The sequence below is a fragment of the Grus americana genome, chromosome 2 (assembly GCF_028858705.1).
Source record: "Grus americana isolate bGruAme1 chromosome 2, bGruAme1.mat, whole genome shotgun sequence".
NCBI classification, from domain to species: Eukaryota; Metazoa; Chordata; class Aves; order Gruiformes; family Gruidae; genus Grus; species Grus americana.
In genome coordinates, this window is record NC_072853.1 from 135,159,806 (window position 1) to 135,181,220 (window position 21,415).

Here is a 21,415-nt window from a genome sequence, read left to right on the forward strand (position 1 = left end):
AGTAGCCTAATTTTTTAGTGGCTATCATACATTAAATTCCAAGTTAGTATCTTAACTCAATTTATGGGCGGTGTCTTGCTTTCAAAGACAGAGACTGACAAGTCTGTAATTATAGTTTGTATAATTTCATCATTTTTTCCCAGCAAGAACAAATATGCAGACTACATGTATAATGCTTCATTAACAGTCTTATAAAAAAACCCTTCGGTATCTGATTGCATTAAATTTTTAATTTTTTTTTCTTATAATCTGTAAGATAGAAAAGTCTTGTTATCTCCACTTTACATGTCAAAAAAATGGTAGAGAAAATAGAGAACAGAGATTAAGGTCTGACCTTCAAAAGGTTTTAGTTTCTTAAAAAAAAAATAATTAAAAAAAATTTGACTTGTTCAAGGTCATTTGGGAAATCTGGAGCAAAGTAAGGTCTCAGATTCCAGGTAAGTGCCATCCACACATTGTATAATACGCTGGGTAATATACTGCTAGAACAGATTTCTGAAATCCCCTTAGGGAAAAGAAAAGGAAAAGGAAAGAAAAATGAATCATATCCTTTAGAAAAAAAGGTGTTAGTTTTACAAAGGTTCGAACCTGCATTCGGTTCCCACTAATTTTTTTGAGAATTGAAAGTACACAGTATTTTGCAGGACTGTTCACTTACAAATGTACTTCAATGCTTCACTCCTTGTGCTGGTCCTCAGAAATGTATGATTGCTCTTTATTCTGCCAAGTAAATGCATGCTACAGAGTGCACTCACTCTTCCAAGCATTCTTTATTGTAGGTTGTCACTCATGTATTTGAATTGAACCTTTTTCTCTGAATAAATTGAGTTCTCTACCCAGATTTTTCCTGAGAATTTGACAAGTCACTTGATTAAATATCAATTTTTCAAAGCATACCCATCCCAAAGCTTCCTCAGGTCTTAGACCCACCATTTTTCATATGTATGGGTTTGAGTCTGTTCCAAATAAGGAAAAACAGACTTTGCATTTTTTCTTTTTTAAATTCAAATCAAACATAGGAAACAACAAACACAAATGCTGAAGTCAAGGTTTTGCAAATGCAAAAGCTTAGACAAAAAACTACACTAGAAGAATTTTTACAATAATCTTATGAACTATTCAGAAAGTTGTATGATTCCAGGGAATACAGATCATCAAAACAAAAATTAAGCGTGTAAATCCTGTGCATTCTTACTAGGAGGACGGCTAAATAAGAAATATGCAGAGGCATCATCAGCCTTTTATTTGACAAAGTTTCTTTCTCAGGACCAGAATGACGCCATTATTTGTTACCTTGTTTTTCTCTGCCTGTTAGAGAAATCAAAGCTTTCCATAACCCAAAACAGAAAAAAATAAAAAAGGAGTCTTCAGTCCATTTCTTGTATAAGATGCTGATATACTGATGATGGGCCAAAGTACAAAACTTAACGCGCAGAGAGCCTGTAGTTTCTTTGTTACTATTTCTAGGGCGAAAAATTACACAACAGAGTCTTTGATATTCTGCACATTACCTATATGGCAAACATTAATTCACTGGGTGAAGAGCACATTCACTTCCTATTCTGCTCAAATCTAATAAAATTCCCAATACACAAGATTATCTTTCTAAGTGTATAACTGCATAGTAGTGATTTTGTTATAAAACATGGTCCTGTGAGAGATTATTGTCACTTTTGAACCTGCGGAGCTAAAGGAGTAGTAGTGGTTGTACAATGTGCTCTGCAGTGTACAAACGACTGTGGCATCTTTCGCTTTCATTTTACACCTAGGCTGTGCTTTGGAGGGGCAGCCTGTGAATTATACATTGCATTGACAGACACACATGGGGTAGGCATGACCGTAAACTATTACTCATATATATTCTCATGGTTATAATGCACTTTTCTCCTTGCCCCGTGTTGCAGGCTGAGTAGCCAGGCAGGCGGCTGCTCCTCCTCTGCATGCCAGGGGGCTTGAGCAACAAAAGCTTCTCTCCACGGTAAAGCAGCTCTGCATTATTTGACAAAAGTAAGCTGGAATTTAATTTATTTTTGAAAACCCCTTTTGTATATTACCTCCTTTGAGGCAGTCTTGAAAAGGAAAGTAAGAATCTTTTTCAAAGTAGATTTATAGCAAGTTTACTTTATCCATGGTCTGATCCTTAAACATTAAGGAGTGTAACGCAGAGTCCCTGTCACGCCAAATAGTATTTTTATACTTCAGTGAGAAATTTGCCTTCAAAACCTACAGCGATGCTGACTGACAACTGTGACTTTTTTTGGCCCCAAGACCTCTGGAAAAAATGTGAGATAGCAGGATGAAAGACTGCAAAAGAAGGGTAGGAGTGGGATTGTTTTCCTGTAAATGCAGAAGTTTCCGAGTGCTAAGCATGCTGAAAAAGGGACATTTTAATGGAACGCCTAACTTGTTACAATCAGCTCTCAAGACCAATACTTTCTAAGTGACAAACTGTCCCTACAAAGCACACAGTAAGCCTTTTGGTTTTTTTGCCTTTTTTTTTTTTAAACAAATGCAGGGTTTTTTACTACCAATAATGACAAGAGACCTTCCAAAGCTCCCCAGTTCTGTTTAATTTAGCCAGGATTTTAAAGCACAGATTCCAGAACTGCAGTCCGCAGACCACTGGTGGCCAATAGCAGGTCATACTGAACACTGAAATATATACGCAAGTCAAATTTTGGTGCTAAGAGTGCTGGTTTTCCATAAGAAACTTGGAAGATTGATAGCAGTCACTTGTTCTGAACAGCACTAGAAAGCTTTAGTCAGCCAGAGTTACTGGATAACCAGGAACCAAACATGCATTAAGGCCACCTTAACTATTTTTCTGAGCATTTACTTGTGGCCTGAAAGTGATAATTTCCTCCCAACAATCATTAGCACAAGGAAAAGGTGCTACAATTAACATCCCATAGAGGCCTGGAGAATATCCCATTAAACACAAGATAATTCCATTTTCTCTACCTAATTAAGACCGTAGAGAGGGGGTCTGCATCCCCAGTCCTCTACCGTTGCCTACTCCACTGAAAAATTATGTTGCAAACTCAAGGGCTCAGAAGTTAGGAAACATTGCAGCTAAGATTCTTTTTATGCAGTTATGTGATTTTAAAACTCCATGTGATTTTTACCTCTGTTCCAGGAGGCAATTTCTTTCCAGATTCTGATGACCCATGGGGTTAACAGGTCTCAAAATCCTGTTACCACTCCTCCATTGAGGGGCATTTCAGGCAACCCCAAAAGTGTCCTCATTCTCCCTCTCTCTTCTGCATGTTTCTTCTGGAATATAATTATTGTTAGACAACAGAGCAGATGCAGATGTGAAACAGGTATCCCCCAAGTATTTGTAGGCTTTCTGGAACAACACTAGCACCTTTTTGCGGTGCATCTGGCAACAATCAAGTATGAACCCTTGAGTTTTATCTTCAGTCAATATTACAAAAAGAAAACACAAAAAAGCTGCTCTGGAACAAGAAGAAGGTTTTTCTTTCTCCCTGAAGACAACATGTGCAGTCTGAACGTCAAAGACAACAACTGAAAAGAAGCAAAAGGATGAATAAATTCTGCTAACTTAAAGATGTTTAGCAACGTTTTAGTTGGATAATTGGGCAACATCATTTACGAAACCCACGGATCATTTCCATTTAATGGGAAGGGGGTACCATGGCAACAGAGACTCTGCTCTTGACATCCTTGGCTCCTGAAGCTGGTGACGTTACATCAGGCAGCCAGCGCTGCCGCAAGGCCCCAGAGCATGCCGCTTTGCCAATGGCGATGCCATGACTTGTGTGGAAAGCTTCTTGTGTGCCTTCTGTGTTCACCCTGTTTGGTAAAGAATGATATTATAGGGGAGCTAGTGATAAATTATGCTTAATATGATACTGATGCAAAAGAAAATCAGCCTTCAAGTATTCGTAAGAGCTGTGTATTGTTCTCTTAAGCCCGATGGGATTTAAAGTGGTTCCTCCGGTCTTTTTAAAAAGGAAAAAAAAAAATTTTAAAACTGCCTTACAGTTTAATCATTGTATGAAAAGTGTGTTGTCAAGAGAAGCCTCCATAACAAGCACTTTCTTGATGCATCTCACTCAAAGTTATCACGTAGCCCTACCAAGCCTTTCTACATCTTTCCTCTCATTAAAAATTCCAGAGTTGATTTATTTCAGCCCTTTCTCCCAAACCCTTCAGCTGTGTTAGCACAGTGTTCTCTGTACAAACCATCCCTGGCCTGCTCTTTGGTGCTGTAGTATATTAGGCCAGTCTTGGCTCTATAAATTCTCTTCTTCACAGGCTTGGCCATATCTTTGTTTCAAAGACTCTTCTGGCATTTATGGGATCCTTCATTTTTCATAGATCATAAAGGTGGAAGGGACTGTTGTGATCGTCTGTTTTGCCCTCCCAGATAAAACACTCCACATAATTTCTCTGAAAAAGAACTGCACTTGAACCATAAAACTTTGCTTGTGCTGGAGGATCTGCCCCAGGCATCATAGCTCTCGGTAGGCTTCCCGTCCAGGAATGCCAGGCAAATATTTTGATATACTACTTTCCTCACTTTCTGGACTCTTGTCTGTTGGCACTGAGAGTACCTCAGCAGTAAAGATCTGCATAGCAAGTTGTGTGGTTTATCAAAGGTGGCCAGGTGCCAGGCCTGTTGAGTACTCTGAAGGTCATCACCTGCAAGCAATTGTAGTGTGCAGCATCTCTCTGCTGCTCCCTTAAAAAGCTCTGTTCCTGGAACAGACGCTGCAAGGCACAAACACGCCTGATTTACATCTGCTTGCTTAATTTTGTGTCTAGTTGGAATATGTAAGCCAGTGATAGATTGACTCCATTTTTTGCAGTATATTAATTAATGATCCAGAATGTAAGTTTTAGAAGAATTTTATGTAAACCGAAGTATCATTATGTTTTGAAAGTTCTAAGTTTTTAGAAAATGCTTTATAAACTTTTTTCACTTCTCTTTTCCTCATCGATAACATTTAATTCTGCATCTAATTATAAACATAAATTCTTCATTTGAAATATGAGTTCATTGACTGAAATATAAATAAAAGCAAAGTAGGCTTGTATAATTGTATTATCCCGTTACAAGGAGACTCTACGAAAATACACATGCTTTTTCTGGTGATTGAGTGCACTGTTTCCAGCCTTGTATTTCATGGGGAAAGATCTGCTGTTTCCATAGGGGGGGAAAAAAAAAAAGCTGGCAAAAGAACATGTTCTGGAATAGAATTATTCCACTATCAAACTAATGTGAGTTTCCAAACGTTTTTGTGTGTGCGTGTGGAATAGAGCCCTGTTATAGCAGCTTTTTTATTGCAAAGCTTTTAAAATATGACTCATGGGTGTTTCGTCAGTGGAAACGTTTGTAAAAGATGTGAGAGTATTTTTTGTTTTCAAGATGTCTGTTAACCCTGATTTCAAATGTTTATATACAGATCACATTCAATAATCTCTTGATTCAAATCATCTGAAAGTAAGTTGGTGTGGATAAAAATCACTTCATCACATTTTTTTGTTCAACTTTCCATATGATATCTGTTACAGAATAGAAACTATTTTTTAAAATAATGCGTGTTACTGCAGAAATTGAATTTTAAACACTTTTTTTGTTTAAATATCTGACATCAAAAAAGCATGTAAATGCCCACTTCAATTAAATACAAACATTTCTAGTTAAACATATAGCTAAAAATGTTTATGCCCCAGAGGTTAAATGAATGATAAAAATTGCCAGTACCACCGTGAGTTCAATGAGCAGTGACTAATTGGGGTAAGGTCTTTATAAAAAAAAAGTAGCAACAACCAAAAAAAGACTATAATAGCAAGAAAGTTGTTAAGGTGTAGATAAAGTCATTATGCATGCTGAAATGACCATTTATTTTATTAAGAAACATGGCAGTAACATCCATATACTCAAAATCAAACCCTAAACCTCTATTAACTCCTAAACTTATAGAACAATGTAAAGTTTCCTGATCTTTTATCAATAAGCTACTGCTGGTCTTCATGGTGAACACTGACTAAAGGATAGTTTAAAAAGAAATCAGAAGGGAAATAAAAGGGACAGAGAGAAAAATATACCTTCCATACCTCTTTCTACTTAGACCAAAACCCCCTGAGAAGTGGCTCCTGGCTTTTTACCTTCTAGAGCCACTGTGTTCCTGGTGATGGAATGAAGAAAGGACAGTTCATTTCTTAGACCTCTGATTTGGTAAAATAGTATTTTATCTCTAACAAAGTATTCAGTAAAAGAAACAAAAAAAAAATGTTCTGTTGAAATTATGATTTGGCAACATACTTCTGTCTCTCTGATTCATCAGTATTTTGCTGATGTTTAGAGACACAAAGACATATTTCACTTCGGGTAATGTTGCTCTTTCTCATGAAAATGAACCTGAAGCATTTGGCAGGACATCTCCAAGAGTAAATAAATAATAAGGCTGTTTCTTTTACCAGACATAGATCTTTTCCTGGTTTCTTGCTTTTCAAAAAACAATTAAAAGTGAGGGCAGGTAGCAATTACAGCAAGTAATTAGTGAAACTTTGGCCTATGTCATTTGGATACTTTATATGAAGCACTGAGGTAAAGGTGGATCTTGTGGTGAGGTTAGACTATGATTAAAAAATCTGCACCACTCTTTTGCAAAATCTATATGTGTCTTTGGGAAGATTTTTAAATACAAGAAAAGTTCAAAAGTTTTTAGTCTAAATCTCTGCTTAATTACTTTTTGCTATTTGAAATAGTTTTAAATAAAAGTATGCTTTATTAAGTTCCCAGACTTTCTGAGGAAAAAAATATTTACAGGAAATGTTTTTAACCTTTTTTTTTCTTCCCTTTTTTTTTCTTCTTTCTTTAAAATTCTAATTTAACAAACTGATTATAACTAGTTATCTCAGAAACAGGAAAAGATACTTCTCTGGACAAATAGGAACCTAACTTTCTAACTTTCCCTTCATCATTCTGCTGTATTTCAGATTGCTTTAAAAAGAAGAGTCAACAAGTAAACCCAAATTCAACTAAACAGTTTCATTTTTCAGGAGTCCTACATATTAAAAAAATATCTAATAAGTAGTAATTGAACAAAATAAATGAGAAAGTGTAATATTTTTCTGAAAATAAGATGAAATATATTTAAAAGAAATATGTTTTAAAATCTTTAATTTAAAAATGGAATTACCTTTCTAACAAAAAGTGAACCTTTTTTCTTGGTGTAGTAATGGCCTATACTTATCAGCACCTGAAACAAGAAAGGAAAACATTTGAAACATTTCATCAGAGGCCACTGAAGCCTTTCCTTCTGTGCAGCTCGGGGAAATGAAGCCTTTCCTCTGCTCACTGTAATTTGAAGATTTTCAGGGTTTCTACTTTGCAGTCTGTGACAACGCACTCCATTTCTGTGGTCATGCAGCTTTGCATTGTGAATAACTTCTGACTAACTGCTCAGAAGCAGCACACACTTAGCCTGGCTTCCTTAATCAGAAGTTTGAGGCATCAGAGCTCTCACTCTTCAAGCAACCGCAAAGAATGCCAGTGACTTAGTAAGTTTTCAGTATTCACAGGAGAAAAAGGAGAAAGCAAATGATAACAAAATTCTAATTTGCATTCATCATCTTGCAAGACAAAGATTTGCACCACAAGATCTCTGTACTGAATGAGCTGAAGACGTGCCGGCCTCTCAGAAGTCGAGTGCAACTTGATTCAACTGCTTTTTGCAAGCAGATGTGATCCTGCTACTTTACAACAACTGGAAAAGGGTCAAAACAAATGTGCAATTCCAGTTACTCAAAATGAGATAACAGAAATCATGGATCTTAAGTCTGCGAGAGTTATTTTCGCAATGGTTTCTTGTAAACAGTATCCAATTATGGTTGATGAAACAGCAATTTTCCACAAGAAAAAGCAACTGACTTTATTCAAGCATACATGGATAATAACTGAAGGTTCATATAGAGTCCACAAGATTGCTCAATGTGGAGAAGTAGTTAAAACGGTAAAGTTACAATATTTTATTCAGTCCTGAAGCTCAACAACTGTCATGGAAACTTCTGCAAGGATGCCAATACTGCGGAAAGCTTAGTACCATATGTAGTAAAATGGAGTTGGCAAGGGCTCTGTTTGCTCATTACAATGCCCGTGGTTGGAATTTGGCAAGTCTTCAGACTGTAAAAATACTACTATGGTATGTGATGTCCCTGTAGTTGTTTACTAAATTATCAAATTTAATTTAAATGTCACAAATGCGATGTTATTTTTCAGGCCAAATAAAGAAAAGTCATGATGACATCATAAGGAATTTGACCAAAAGGATAGCATACATGTGGAGGAGCACTGGTTTTAATTTCTGAACTGGCTAGAACATGTTGAAATAGGAAAACTGGGAGACATGCAAAGGCAAAAATTGCAATCATTGTTTGAACTGATTTCGAAGTATCATGAGTTTTAAAAATCAGCCTCTTTCCTGCTAGTTTTATGGAAAAATTCCGAAGAGGGTAGACCTTCTTTCCAACACAACTTGCAGCAAAAGAAGGCAAATCTTATTTCTGTCCACTCACATTGCTGAAATCTAGAAATAAGATATCAAGCAAAGATTAGCACGTTGTAATTCAAATGGCAGAATGGGGCTGCAGTAGGAGGTTTCTCATGGTACAGTTTCAGACTATGCATGCAACGAGGAGCATTCACCTGATATGTTATGCTAGAAGAGTTCTAGCTACAGAATACTTGGCAGAGAAGCAGGGATAAAAATCTGTGAAGGGTGTAATTTCTGAACTGCCACAGACATTTTGGCAGGAATGATTTGCCAAGGGTTATATTCTAGGACAAATCCACCAAAAAGATGTGAAGTTAGAAATTCTTGGAGGTGCCTGAGATTCCAAGGAAGAGGAAAGTTCCAAAGAAAGCGTGGCTGACAAATAAAACTAGACACTCAAATTCATCAAAGTATTTTATGACTTTCTCATTGGCTCATAAATACATTTCCCGATGTCCAGCACTCAATCAAACTTTGAACAGAAGAGGCACCAATTATATAAGATCTGGAAATTCATAATGATGTCAACCTTAGTAAAAACATGCATGCAGACATGCTTTGGATGAATGGTTCTAATTGCAACGATTGACTGATTTTCCAACTTTATTAGTATGTTTCCTTTCAAGATTCGTCTGCTTCAATGCACGAGGAAGTTTACAAGGAAGATTCTGGGTGATGGAGAGGGGAATGTGAGGTTGAGACCTGAGTGGAGGGGCCTGGTCGAAGTAGCACTGTTTTAACCAGAGAAATGAGTCCTGGAAGAAGTCCTTCCACATGGGGCAACCCAGCACACTTCCCTTCTCTGTAACCAAATGCTCCAGGTGCAGCTGGTCAGCAAATAAACAGTGGTAAAGGAACCAGAGCAAAGGCACTGCATGGCCGGTGCATGAGATGTGGCCCAAGCTCCAGAGGAGCAGGAGACCAGAGTCACACGCGTGAGCCTCGACTTCTCGGTGTGTGAGGCTTGACAGGTCATATCCATTGTGAGACGGTGTCAGCTCACAACAAGATCATTAAAGTCAGATCAGAAACGTGTATTTGTTCAACCAAACATCAGTACCATCTGCTTTCAAAAGCAGCGAAGGCAGTAACAACGGGCCTGGTGGCACTGATAATGAATGCTCTTCATGGGCGTATTTAAGTACTCTCTTCATTATAACGAACTGTGGCTTTGATCCACAATTTAACAGTCATGACTGAACTTGTATATGATTTTACATGTTTATGAGGGGAAAAAAACGATGACTTACAGCTTGCAGATGTTGCTGAAGAATTCATTTCAAGGCGCTCGTCAGGAAGATCACTGTCTGGACTTTTTTCAGATTTGTAAGTTGTTCTTTTCCCTCATATTTAAAAGATTAAAGTTTTAATGAATAGTATTTTACTATGACTAAACTTGTCCACTATTAATAAAGTGATATAATGAGCCCCTATTCCAAAAAGTATTTCTTTATATGGAAATGAAGTCCAAAATGCCAGCAAACTAAGCCAGTGAAAAGAGTAGCTAATAATATGAAAGCAAAAATGTAGGTTTTTATACGGGCAAGTATTTATGAGCACTTCTTAGGTGTTTTTGCATTTGTGTTACTATAGTCTAGAAGTTTCACTGAAGAGTGCCAGCATCACTGTCCAATTTATGTACGTTTTCGAACTTGGCCTTCAGCAAGAAATGCATGCAAAGGGAATCCTCACAGATCCTTTGCAATCCAAACTGTTATTCAAAACCATCTGACTTCGTAGATCGATTAACTTTTGTCCGTGTGTTTACTGAAATTCAACTGGGGTTTTTTGTAACATTTTGAGATGGCTTTACAGCCCTTTTTATTTGCTGTTCCTACTTGAACTTCCACCCATGGGGCAGTGTCACTGCTGGTCTAAACTCAAAGTTGTCTGAAGTCAGCGAAGTCGCAGCTGTTAACACCACAGTCAGCTTTGGCACAGAACCCCTGAATAATCACAGCTTCCTCACCCTATTTGTTTGGGAGGGGAAAAAAAATTTAAAAGCCAAACAGAATTGTGTATGACACTGGAAGATGCTAGGTTAAGAGCCGGTTGTATTATTTTGCTGAAAAATGTTTCCTGAAACCACCCATGTCATTTAAAGAAGTTTAAAGCAGTTTGTTATTTGATCTTACCCTGCTCCTGTAGGTGTCAACAAAGATAAATCATTACATTCAAAATGAAGGCAACAGGAACGAACCTTACAAGATTTCTGAGTGAGCACTCCCTGGAGCCAGTCAGTGCTGAAAGTGTTCAGTGCATTGCAGGAACCTGCCTTCCAGAACAAGTCCCATAAAGGCCTCAAAACCAAATATGCTCCTGTTTCCACAGCTTTCAGTTAACAGGGACCTAGTGTGCTGAAGCGATGTTCCATGTTTAACAGCTTTGGTGGTAAATGTAGCAATCAGATCCCCAGATGTAAACTGGAATTAATCCCTTTGCTTCAGCAGAGTTGTTCTGATTAATAGGCGCTGAAGATATGGCATTATTTCTTTTTTATGATTGCATTCTCAGCATACGCTGTACTTAAATCATACTATTTATTACACCTTGCAGGTTTCCTCTAAGCTGCCAAATAATTTTTAGTCGGAACCTCTGAAAGCCTTGAAAGAGAAAACTTAAAACAAAGAGAAACATGCTAGTAACAGCAAATGAAGTCAGAATATTGTCTTCTTGCACCACTATTATTCCCTTATTAGCAGCCTCAATGCAAAAAACCGCTGGTACACGCAGGGAGCGCTTGGCTGCTGCTGCCTCGTACGCTGCGGGGAATGGCCGGGGGTGCCGGCAGTGGGTGGAGGGCTGCTGTACAAGCGCACACCGCTCTGGCAGCGTAGGCATTAATTACAGTCATTATGGTAATCAGAGGCAATTGGCGGTATTACCGATTAAGAGGATCTCTTTTAGGTACCATGGGCCCAGAGGTGACAACAGCTATTCCCGGAGCTGGCCAGGTCTGGGAATGGCTTTTCGGCTGAAATGCTCTTGGGTTCCAGCCCTGTTGCTCCTAAGGCAGCCATAAATTATTTCCCTTTCAGTAGGCGACCATCCAGGAAGGTCTCAGGGCTTATGTGCTCTTCAGATTGGCCGTATGAGGGAACTAAAGCTAGGTCCCGTGTTTCCCTTGCAAGGATGATAATGCTGGGCCTTTCCTGCAAGGAGTGGGGTCGGTCCGCATTAGGAGGAAGTGTGATGCACTCATAGTGCACCAGATATGTCTTGTTATAGAAAAAAGTTTGGTTCCAGAAATAGTGTTTTTGCAGATCAGGTGGGTGTTTGTAGAGCTTTTGGAAAATTAAATTTCAGTTATTAAAAGGTGAGATGGTATTATCAGGATGGTGACAGTGTCTGGTTAGTATCAGTTGCTTGCAGAACTGAGAGTTATATACTCCGGAGCTTAGATTCCAGCTCCGAAAAAACCTCATATACATATACAATTTAAGTATGATTCCTACACAGCAAAACACCAAAATACACAGTTAAATATGCATCTGAATTACATCAACATTTGCTGACTCAGAAATCTAACTGAACACCCGAGTGGTTACATAGCTGAATGGTTTCTTTATCAGTGGTGTGGGTTTTTTCTTTGCATTGTTAGAAGATTTTTTTCCTTATCTGCTGTACCTGACAGTGAGAAACAGAGTGCCTTTTTCCAGGTAATGAGTACGCAGAAAGCGAGAGCTCAGATCCACAGTTCTGTATCTCAAATCTGTGACAAAGGCATAGTGGAACTTAACTGATTAGAGTCGCTATAAAAACAAATATGATCAAATTATCATAGGAAAATAGATGAAAAGTGCAACCAGAACCTGTATATTTTTTTATCTACAAAAATGATGTGTAAGTAACTGATGAATAAAACCTGATCAGTCCCAGTCTCTAATACAATTCTATGATAGTTTTGTACATACTGTTTTTCACGCTATAGTCACTATCCAAACCCTGACTCCTATTTCTAGTTGTACGCAACATTCGAAAGGAAATCTTTACTTTTCTTTATCAGTTGGTTATACCATACAATAAATATAACTAATGCGTACTTAAGGTATTAAACATGAAGTATCAGGTATGATAGGTCAAAAATGTAGTAGACATAGACTATTACTTCAGCTATTGCAGAAATATGCAATCATCTGTCTTATTGTAATAGACCACATTTCAAGGAAATGTCAGAGGGAGCAACAACATGCTGGGATTAAGGTTGCCAGGTGATTGTGAGAAGGGATTAGAAATCAGCCTTCAGCTCCGTTCACAGCTTCACTGCTGACTTGCTATTTAGCTACTTTTTAGACCACAGTTCAGCAAATCGGTTACGTTTGGGATTATCATTAAATAAAGGCTAAAGCATTATTAAACTTAAAATAGGAGAAATGTTTTCTACTAAACTGAGGAAATGTTCTCAACTGGAGGGAAAAAAAAACCCCACAAACCAACCCTCACTTTACAATGAAGAGAACACTGAATTTTTGACTCTAGGTTTTCCAGGCTTATTAGCTCCCTTATTAGTGGAGATACAATCTGTGTTAAAGGGATGAAAAGTAAAAAGTTATAATGATGCTGTAAATGATAGATATTCAGCAAATAATTATTCAAGTTGGTAAGAAGGTATAACACAAAAATTTTAATGTGTTTGAACCTTTCAAAAATTGCATTTTTATCAGTCTGAAGTAAAATGAAGAAACCACAGCTAGTAAATACTTACTTTCAGCTTTAAATGGCATAAAGTACATGAAACTCTTATTATTTATGCCAGTATTGAACCCCTATCTAAAATGGAGAGAATCAGTTTTAAGTTTGTAATGGTGCTAGAATACATTTTTTGGGTCTCACCCTAGTAGCTCAAATCTGATTTTCAGAAGCACCTACTCTCCATATAGGCACCTAAACAAAGGCTTGACTTTCAAAAGCATCTGGTATCTCCTGACTCCCAGTGAGGCACCCGTGGCCAGATTTTCAAGTTCTTAACACACTCATTGCTGAAAAACTCGTCCATGTTGACAACCTATATGGTCAGAGCTAGCCACTTGCTACTTACTTCACCGGAGCTGCTTGGGATCTACAATGAGAACAGATTCTGATTTTTATGGCTATGTTGTGTAAATGCACATAAGTATCTTTTTATCCTGTATAGACATTAACTAACCAAAAGAAAAGTGTATTCATAAAACTATTAAAAAAGGATTCTTCTCTGGATTTTGCACTTTGATAGCAGTCCCTCTTTCATTTGTTGTTTTCTGTGTGATTCTCTGAGGTATAATAATATAGTAACCTTTCATCCACAGAGATCCTCAGCTCTCTCTTTTACTTGGATGAGCCTTTTCATGAAACTTGCAGTATTCTACCAAATCTGAGATTTCCGTCCCTGCATTAAGCTGAACTGGCTAATGGATTCACAAACTAGTGGTGAGGAGGATCAGTCAGAGCCTTAGACAGACACAGCATGATTGCATAGACCTTGTTTCCTGAGGAAATCAGGCTAAAAGCAACAACAACAAAATCTTGTTTGCTTCATCTCTAGTAATCAGTTATTTTCTAGCCAAGTGTGGCTGAGTACAGTGTGATAATCATTTCTAGAAACACAATATAAGAAGATCTTCTGAGATGGAACAGTATTTTTCTTGCCTCTTTGCTCATTACTCTTTAAGACATGAACTTTTTGGCCTGGATCCTGTTGTTCGCCTTGTTGCTCCCGCCTGCAGAATTTTTTTTACTGTCACATGGAACATTTTCCTTGGTGGCATGCAACGTAAGTGAAGTGATCCATCTTAATGAGTCCACAGGATTTAATGAGAAGCTAGGACAGGAATAGGGTTTTTCTAACCTAAAAGATGTTATTCTTTTGCCCGGTCTAATGCTACTGGAGTAAGTGATACGCGGCATTGTCATCTACTGCTGCTTCTGCCTTGGATCTGGAGGTATCATTGCAAGCACTTCTCCAGGATGGGTCTCTGCAAAACACTGCTTGGGCCACGGCGGTCTTTGCCTGCGTCTTGCTGTCCGAGGTGGCGGGCTTGCATGCTCAAGCCAAATTTGTTTTCCTTCGTTTGAGGTCACCTGGTCCCTTTTCTCTGTGGGAATGGAATGAGTGAACCTTCCCTGCAGAGCACAGCAGATTTGGCTGTGGGAGAGCGAGGTTTGCTAGCAACAGAGTGAAAACAGCTTAAACAGAAGAAGAAATTGCTTAATGAATGCGCTTTGCATAAAGTAATCTAGCAACTAACCAAGCTAAACAGCTTTAGTTGCAGAGAGGAAACAAATGTTTTCATGGTACAAAAGACTTCTTGTGAGTCCTTCCCTAGGGCACAAGTTCCAACCCACTTGCTATTTCAAGAGAGAAAGAGATCTTTCTCTACCACTTTCAAAGCCCTTCCTCCAAGTCCCTTTCGGCAACCATATGCTCACCATTCAGGAAAGTTTCTGCCCTGATACTCTTCAGTCCAATTTGCCAGCTACCTATTCATATTAATGTTTCTATTGAATGATCCTCTTTAAATTTTTCTCTTCATTAGAAAAAAAAATATCTCTTCTTAATATAAAGTTCAATCAGCATAAGGGCGTAGTATACTCAATTCCTTCACTAGGATAAATACTAGAGGAAACCAATGATTCTGAGTTGTTGATATATGCAAATCAGAACAACTGTGTTTTCACTAGGACTTTCTGGGTGGTATTTCCCGCCCCCCCTTTTTTTTTAAAAAAAAAATTTCAGTTCTTGGTCCAACTCACCATAGAGGACTGATTGTTTTTTTTTTTTTTTTTCCAGAGTGCAAGCAGATATAGTAAATACAGATATAGCTTCTGCTGCTCAATATAACATCTTCCTTACTAACTTCCATGCTGCACAGTGTTGTTTCAGTTTGGTCTATTGCCTTCAGCACTTTCAGTACATATTTTTGCTGCAGACTTTGGCTGTAGTTTCCCATACTGTGGTATCGTTGCCACAAGTTCTATGTGTTCATTAAAATGCGATGCCACAGATTTTTTAATAACCAAGCTTCACCTTGACTAAAGTCTACAAGATAGCTCTCCGCGGATAAAACATGCTTTGAGAGCTGTTTTTTCTGATGTTTAACATTGCCTAGAACTGTATCCTGCCCTTCAGAAACCAAGTAAAAGCTTTCTGTTTTGGTTCACTATTTATCAGGAAAGGTGGTTTTGCCTGCCTGGGTGGAGTATTCATTAGTGTTTGTAAAGCCTGCTTTGTATTAGAAACTTTTGTTAGTATAAGTAATGTCCCTTAGGAATGTGATTTTTGGCAACGTGTCATACTGGCAACAGCCCTAACATGGACACAGAACTGGCAGCAGAAGTGCTTTTGCTGGTATAGATTATACTCAGGGTTCTGGAATCTGCTTTTGCCAGCATAACTATACTATTAAACATTTTCTAGCATAGACCTGGCAGAAACCCAGTTTTTACCTCCACACCTCTCTTAGTTATTAAATGTTATTTCATTGGGAGGTATACTCAAGCTACTACTCCATGAGTAAACATTTTTGGCCAGAATATTCTCTGCTGTGGAAGTTTTTCTTCCACAGGTGGGGAATGGGGGGGGGGAGAAAAAATTATATTTGACCATGTCTGAGTGGCTTCTTTATATCCAGAGTGGCTTGCATTTTACCTTTGTTTCCTCTCACACATACATGCATAAATCATGGTGTAATTGCCACAGCTAATTTTCGTTGGAAATAATTGACAGGTAACTGTTACGTAGCCTAGGGTTTAAGGTGCCCCTCTTCTAATGGTTTCAAGGGCAGAGGGTTCATATTTGTTTTCTCATGAGCTTTAGCAACAACTGAAACAAACAGGATGAGAACAATAGGTAATGTACACAGGAGCCTTGGTGTTTATGATTCTGATGAGAACTGCAGAGAGTTGGGGTTGTTCAGCCTGGAGAAAAGGCGGCTCCGGGGAGACCTAATTGCGGCTTACCAGTACCTGAAGGGGCCTACAGGAAAGATGGTGAGGGACTGTTTATGAGGGAGTGTAGTGACAGGACAAGGGGTAATGGGTTCAAGCTGAAGGAGGGTTGATTTAGATTAGATGTTAGGAAGAAATTCTTTACTGTTAGACTGGTGAGGCACTGGAACAGGTTGCCTAGAGAGGTTGTGGGTGCCCAATCCCTGGAAGTGTTCAAGGCCAGGTTGGATGGGGCTTTGGGCAACCTGGTCTAGTGGAGGGTGTCCCTGCCTGCAGCAGAGGGGTTGGAACTAGATGAGCTTTGAGGTCCCTTCCAACCCAACCCATTCTATGATTCTATGATTCTATGATAAAACTGCTATCAGGTCCAAAAAGATAAGCTGCTTTCTGCCCCAGCTATTCAATCTGTTGCAGGCAAATAAAATATGTTTACAGACAGAACTTAAGTGAGTCCTTTGACCCTGCAATCATTGCTAGGTTTAGCCATCAAAATATGTAGTTATTTAAACAAACAAAGAAAAAGGAAAAAAGTCAGTGAAGTGGAAAGCATTTACTGTAATCAAATGAAAAGTGAAGACATGGCTGCCACTTCCCACATATGTTATGTTACGTCGAGCCAGAATGTGACTGCTTACGCTCCCAAGCTTTCCAGGATCCTGCCACGACTACCAGTGAGGTTGCAAAAGCCAAAGGATGTGGCTTGGCAGCATTCACCCACTTCCAAAGTGAGGTAAGTATCCTGTGATGTTGCTTAAGACCTCGAGCTGGCAGCCCGAGTTGCTGCAGACCAGCTCTCCTCCTCTCTACACTAGTCACTGCGTTCACATGGACTGACCCGTAGTGTCCAGCTTTCATCCAGGGCTTCCTACACACATGTGGTACCAGTTTCTCAACGTTCCATCTCAAAATTAACTTCATAGGTCCTGCTTCTGTCCCATAATATTCCTCCCCAAATTCCATTGATTTCAATGATAGGAACATATATGAGAAGTGGATTGAGCCTAGCAAACAAAAAATGTGAAAAATATATTGCCAAATGAGCCTGCGAGCATCTGCTATTGCTGCATGCACAGCATGTGGGTTTCCCCTGTACACAAACAGTGCGGTTAATTAAACACATGAAAATGCTTATTAACTGTCCATGTAATACTTAGCATTCCTAAGAGACTCCCACCCCAAAATCCCATATGGTCAGGTGGGAAAGGCTGTTTTCTGGATTATAGGGGGAAGGGAAAGTGTTCAGTTCTCTGAAGGAATTGAATGGTGCTGCAATGGATTGACCATTTAGGTTAAATAGTGTTGGCACCATTTCAACTTCATTTTTTTCCACATGAAACTATTTCCCGAGTTTGACCCCACTTTGCTACCAGCCCTGGTCAAACAAAACCACTTATTTTGGCGAGTAGCTTATTTGGTGGAAATTGCCCACCAACACTGACACTATCTCCTCCTGTCTTTCTCCATTTTTTTTATCCTGATTTATACTTCAGCTTTTTGGAGGCAGGCTTAGAAAGCCTGTGAAGCCTCCTTTCATCAAAGGGGAGTTTCAGCTGTGAGTCCCAAGTGCCACAAAAACACAGGTAGCAAATAACAACAGGACAGGCAAATCATCTCTTCTCCAACTCCTCATGACACTCCTGGCACAAAGACCATTTATCTTATCTCTCTGTGGCTGTAATCTTTGTCCCTCTAATCTTTATCAACTTTTTCCTGCAAAATGCTGAAATCACTGAGAAAAACACCTGCAATATAACATCTGGGAAAACTTGTTATTTCCTTAAGCTCATAGAGCCAAAAAAGAACTCTTTCCCTCCCACCTTCCCGAATGTCTCTGCTTTCCCTCCTCTGTAGATGTCTTCTCAGGCCATTGCCACCCCTCCTTCACTTGCTTCCTCATACCCAGTTGCCTGATTCTGTCACATGCACAGAGTTGCCCAAACCGGTCATACAGGTTCACCGATTTTGGTCACTGTATTCATTGCCTGTAAATCTAATTATTTCTAACCTTGACTTTTATCAGAAGGCCATCCTTTGTCCCCCACCCAGCAAGCTCAATATGGCAACATGGCGTGTGAAAGTAAAAAACCCTAACTCTCTTCCAGCAGCACACAAGGAGCACGCACTTCCTTCTTCTTTCCCGTGTGTGCCTATCTCTCCTCCCTAAGGCAAAACTCCCACACCACCTCTCCTGGTTTCAGGTGTAATCATAAACGAGCTGAAAGCAATTGTGGGTAATGTAGTTCCATCGCTCCCTCCTGTCTGTCTGAACAAGTAGTGCCAGGTACCTGCTGGACTGCACATTCCAGCAGGCTTTGCTCAGCACCCCTAAGAGCGAGGCGCACCAGGTATGCTCCCAGCACCTACCCAGACCCTGAGCACGCTGGAGTTTTTCAAAGCCGAAGCAAAAATAGGTACTTCTTCAGCAGTGCTAATGTCTTGAGCAACAACATAATTTGGATCTAGGAGAAAGCTCTTAGTTTCCATAATGGTGAGTTTGCTTTTTTTTGTCTTTCAAGTATATTTCGCTGATTTTGTTTAAAATACTTTGGCAGGGCTGAAATATCGGTGTAAATTTTCACTTAGTACTAATGCTGCAGTCTGATTTCCTCTTTCTGGCCATAGCCAGTGCCAGCTGCCTCCGGAGAAGGTACAGAACCTGTGTACATTTTGAATTGCACAATATTGTAACTTAGGGTGGTTTGGGATGAGAACTTGCTAAGTGCTGGTGATTGCCTTTCCTGAGAACATAAGTAGTGGTGAACCTCTTACAATTTTAAATCAACCAATATTAAGCTGGACTTCTCTGCATTTTTCGTTTGTGAAATAAGCCACTGTGGTTGTGTGTGTGTGCATGCGTGGTGTTTGGATTTTTTTTGTTGTTGTTTTGTTGGGGTTTTTTTGTTTGGTTGGTTGGTTCAGTTTTATTGAAGCACTATATGAACTGAGATATTCGTCTTCCTGTATGCAGCAGTTGGACTGGCCCCTGGCTTTGTGTGTTGGGGATCAGGAGTGTGCCAGGGTGGTGAACACCACATAACGATCCTCCCTGCTAACAAGCCAGCTATTAGAAATCAGAAAAACAGAGTTTAAAGAACATACATACTTCTGAACTTTAAAATATTCATTCTCTATTAAAAGAATCCTTGAAAGGTGATATCTCCAGGCTAAATGGAGGCAAGACCTCCATGGAAGCAAGACCTATCATGCTGACAGACCTTGAACCAACTCCCTTTATGGCTAAAAAATGACAAGCAGAGCTGACCGGTCTGTTTAAAAATAGAAACATTCAAATGAAAGACAAGAAAGAAACTGTTCTTATTCTCTTCCTACCTGTTATTACCACTCAGCTAGTAACACCTCTTCTTTGATATAGATTTCTTTTTTTATGGAGACAGCTCAAAATCGTAACATTTTTGACTGACTTTACTATGAAATGGCAATAGGCATCCCCCTGAGTAAGTAAGAGAGGGAAGCAAGGAAGGAGGGGATCATTTGAACTGAGTAGATCTTGGGAGGCGCAAATTGTCACACTGGCAACACTTTCCCTAGCCCAAAACCATGTATTTGACAGCGGTTAACACAAAATTCTCCAACGCTGATTTTACACACTGAAACCAGTTGCACAGTGTCTGTGTTGGGTGGGAGATGTACAATGGGATTTACAACACAAGTACAGGCTGGTTATTGTCACGCTAGAAGCCGTAAAATAGTGTTTACCTTGGGTACATTAAAAATGAGGAATACTTAGAGTCGTATTCACTAAACTATATAGTACAACAATATCCTGTGGGAATGTGTTCAACAGCATAATTATATGTTGCAATAGGAAGCTTATTGAGCATTTAAATGTTTGCTTTAAAATGTTGTGCTGTGTCTCTTCCCCCCCCCTTCCTCTCCTTATTATGAGAATGGCTAATTGGGTTCAATTGCACACTGCTTTGTTATTCAGCTTCCTTTTAACTCTTTATCATAGTGATTTTCAGCCTGTGGCCCAGGAATATTTGTGTTTGGTGGGCTGTATCTGAGGGATTTCTATGAAGGGTATCCAAGGGAAGAAGAAACTTTGAAATTCTCTACCTCTGAAGTTGGATGCCTTTCCTCTCTATTTTCCATAATATATAAACTCAAGCTCCTTGAGAAACTTCACATGTTTATGCTACTGTAAACTTTGGCATAAGTGCCTGCAGGGAAGTCCACCCTTGAAATGTGAATACAAAATAGGTGGAAGAAACACCAAAAGCATATACAATGAAAAAATATAAATCATGTTGCCATGATTTTTTACAAGCCAAAGGACCAGCTTTTTGGACAGAACAGCCAGTTAGTCAACCTACTTTGATGATCTCTAAGGGATGTCCTGTCTAAAGAGCTGAGCTCTACGGTAGTGGCAGCTGCAGTACAGCAAACTTCTGCACCCCAAACTATGGTGCGTACTTGCAAAAGAATTTATAAAAGAATAAGCAGAGCTCTGTCTGGAACTACAGGCTCTTCCATCCCTTCTCCTACAAAATAGTGCATAGGATCCTAAGTTACCTCACAGATCCCACAGTGGGAAATGGAACATGATTGGAGAGGAGAAAAGGAGCTATTTTGGCAGCATCCCTTTCCTGACTTTCCAATACTATGCTGCTACCACAAAAAGTTTAGCCTAATTTGACCTTCTATCTTTTTAACTACTTCTTCTATGGAAGCTTTCTCCTCTCATCTCTTACCCTCTCTCTTGAGTTTTTTTCAGTTCTTTTCCTTCAACTCTGTATTTTCAGAAGTAGATAGGGTTTTTTTTTCAGAAACTGAATTCTGGAGTAAGTGTAAGGTCATATACTCATGGAAAATATATATGTGTGTATTGGCTTTGTAATATTTTACTGTATTTTCATCTGCTTCTCAGTACAGGTTAGTGTCTTATTTGCATTTCTGCACATTGAGCAAACACCCTTATTAAACTGCTGAGGATCACGCTTAAA

At 39.1% G+C, this 21,415-nt stretch overlaps 1 protein-coding gene across 1 annotated transcript in view; it reads left to right on the forward strand.

Annotated features, from left to right (window-relative positions):
* Window positions 1–18,778: 18,778 nt before the first annotated feature.
* MACC1 (MET transcriptional regulator MACC1) overlaps window positions 18,779–21,415 on the forward strand; it is a 32,646-nt gene continuing 30,009 nt past the window's right edge. The window contains exon 1 of the mRNA XM_054818279.1: window positions 18,779–18,939. Coding sequence (XP_054674254.1) covers window positions 18,937–18,939 — 3 coding nt within the window. The 5' untranslated portion in view covers window positions 18,779–18,936. The remainder of the gene's footprint in view (window positions 18,940–21,415) is intronic.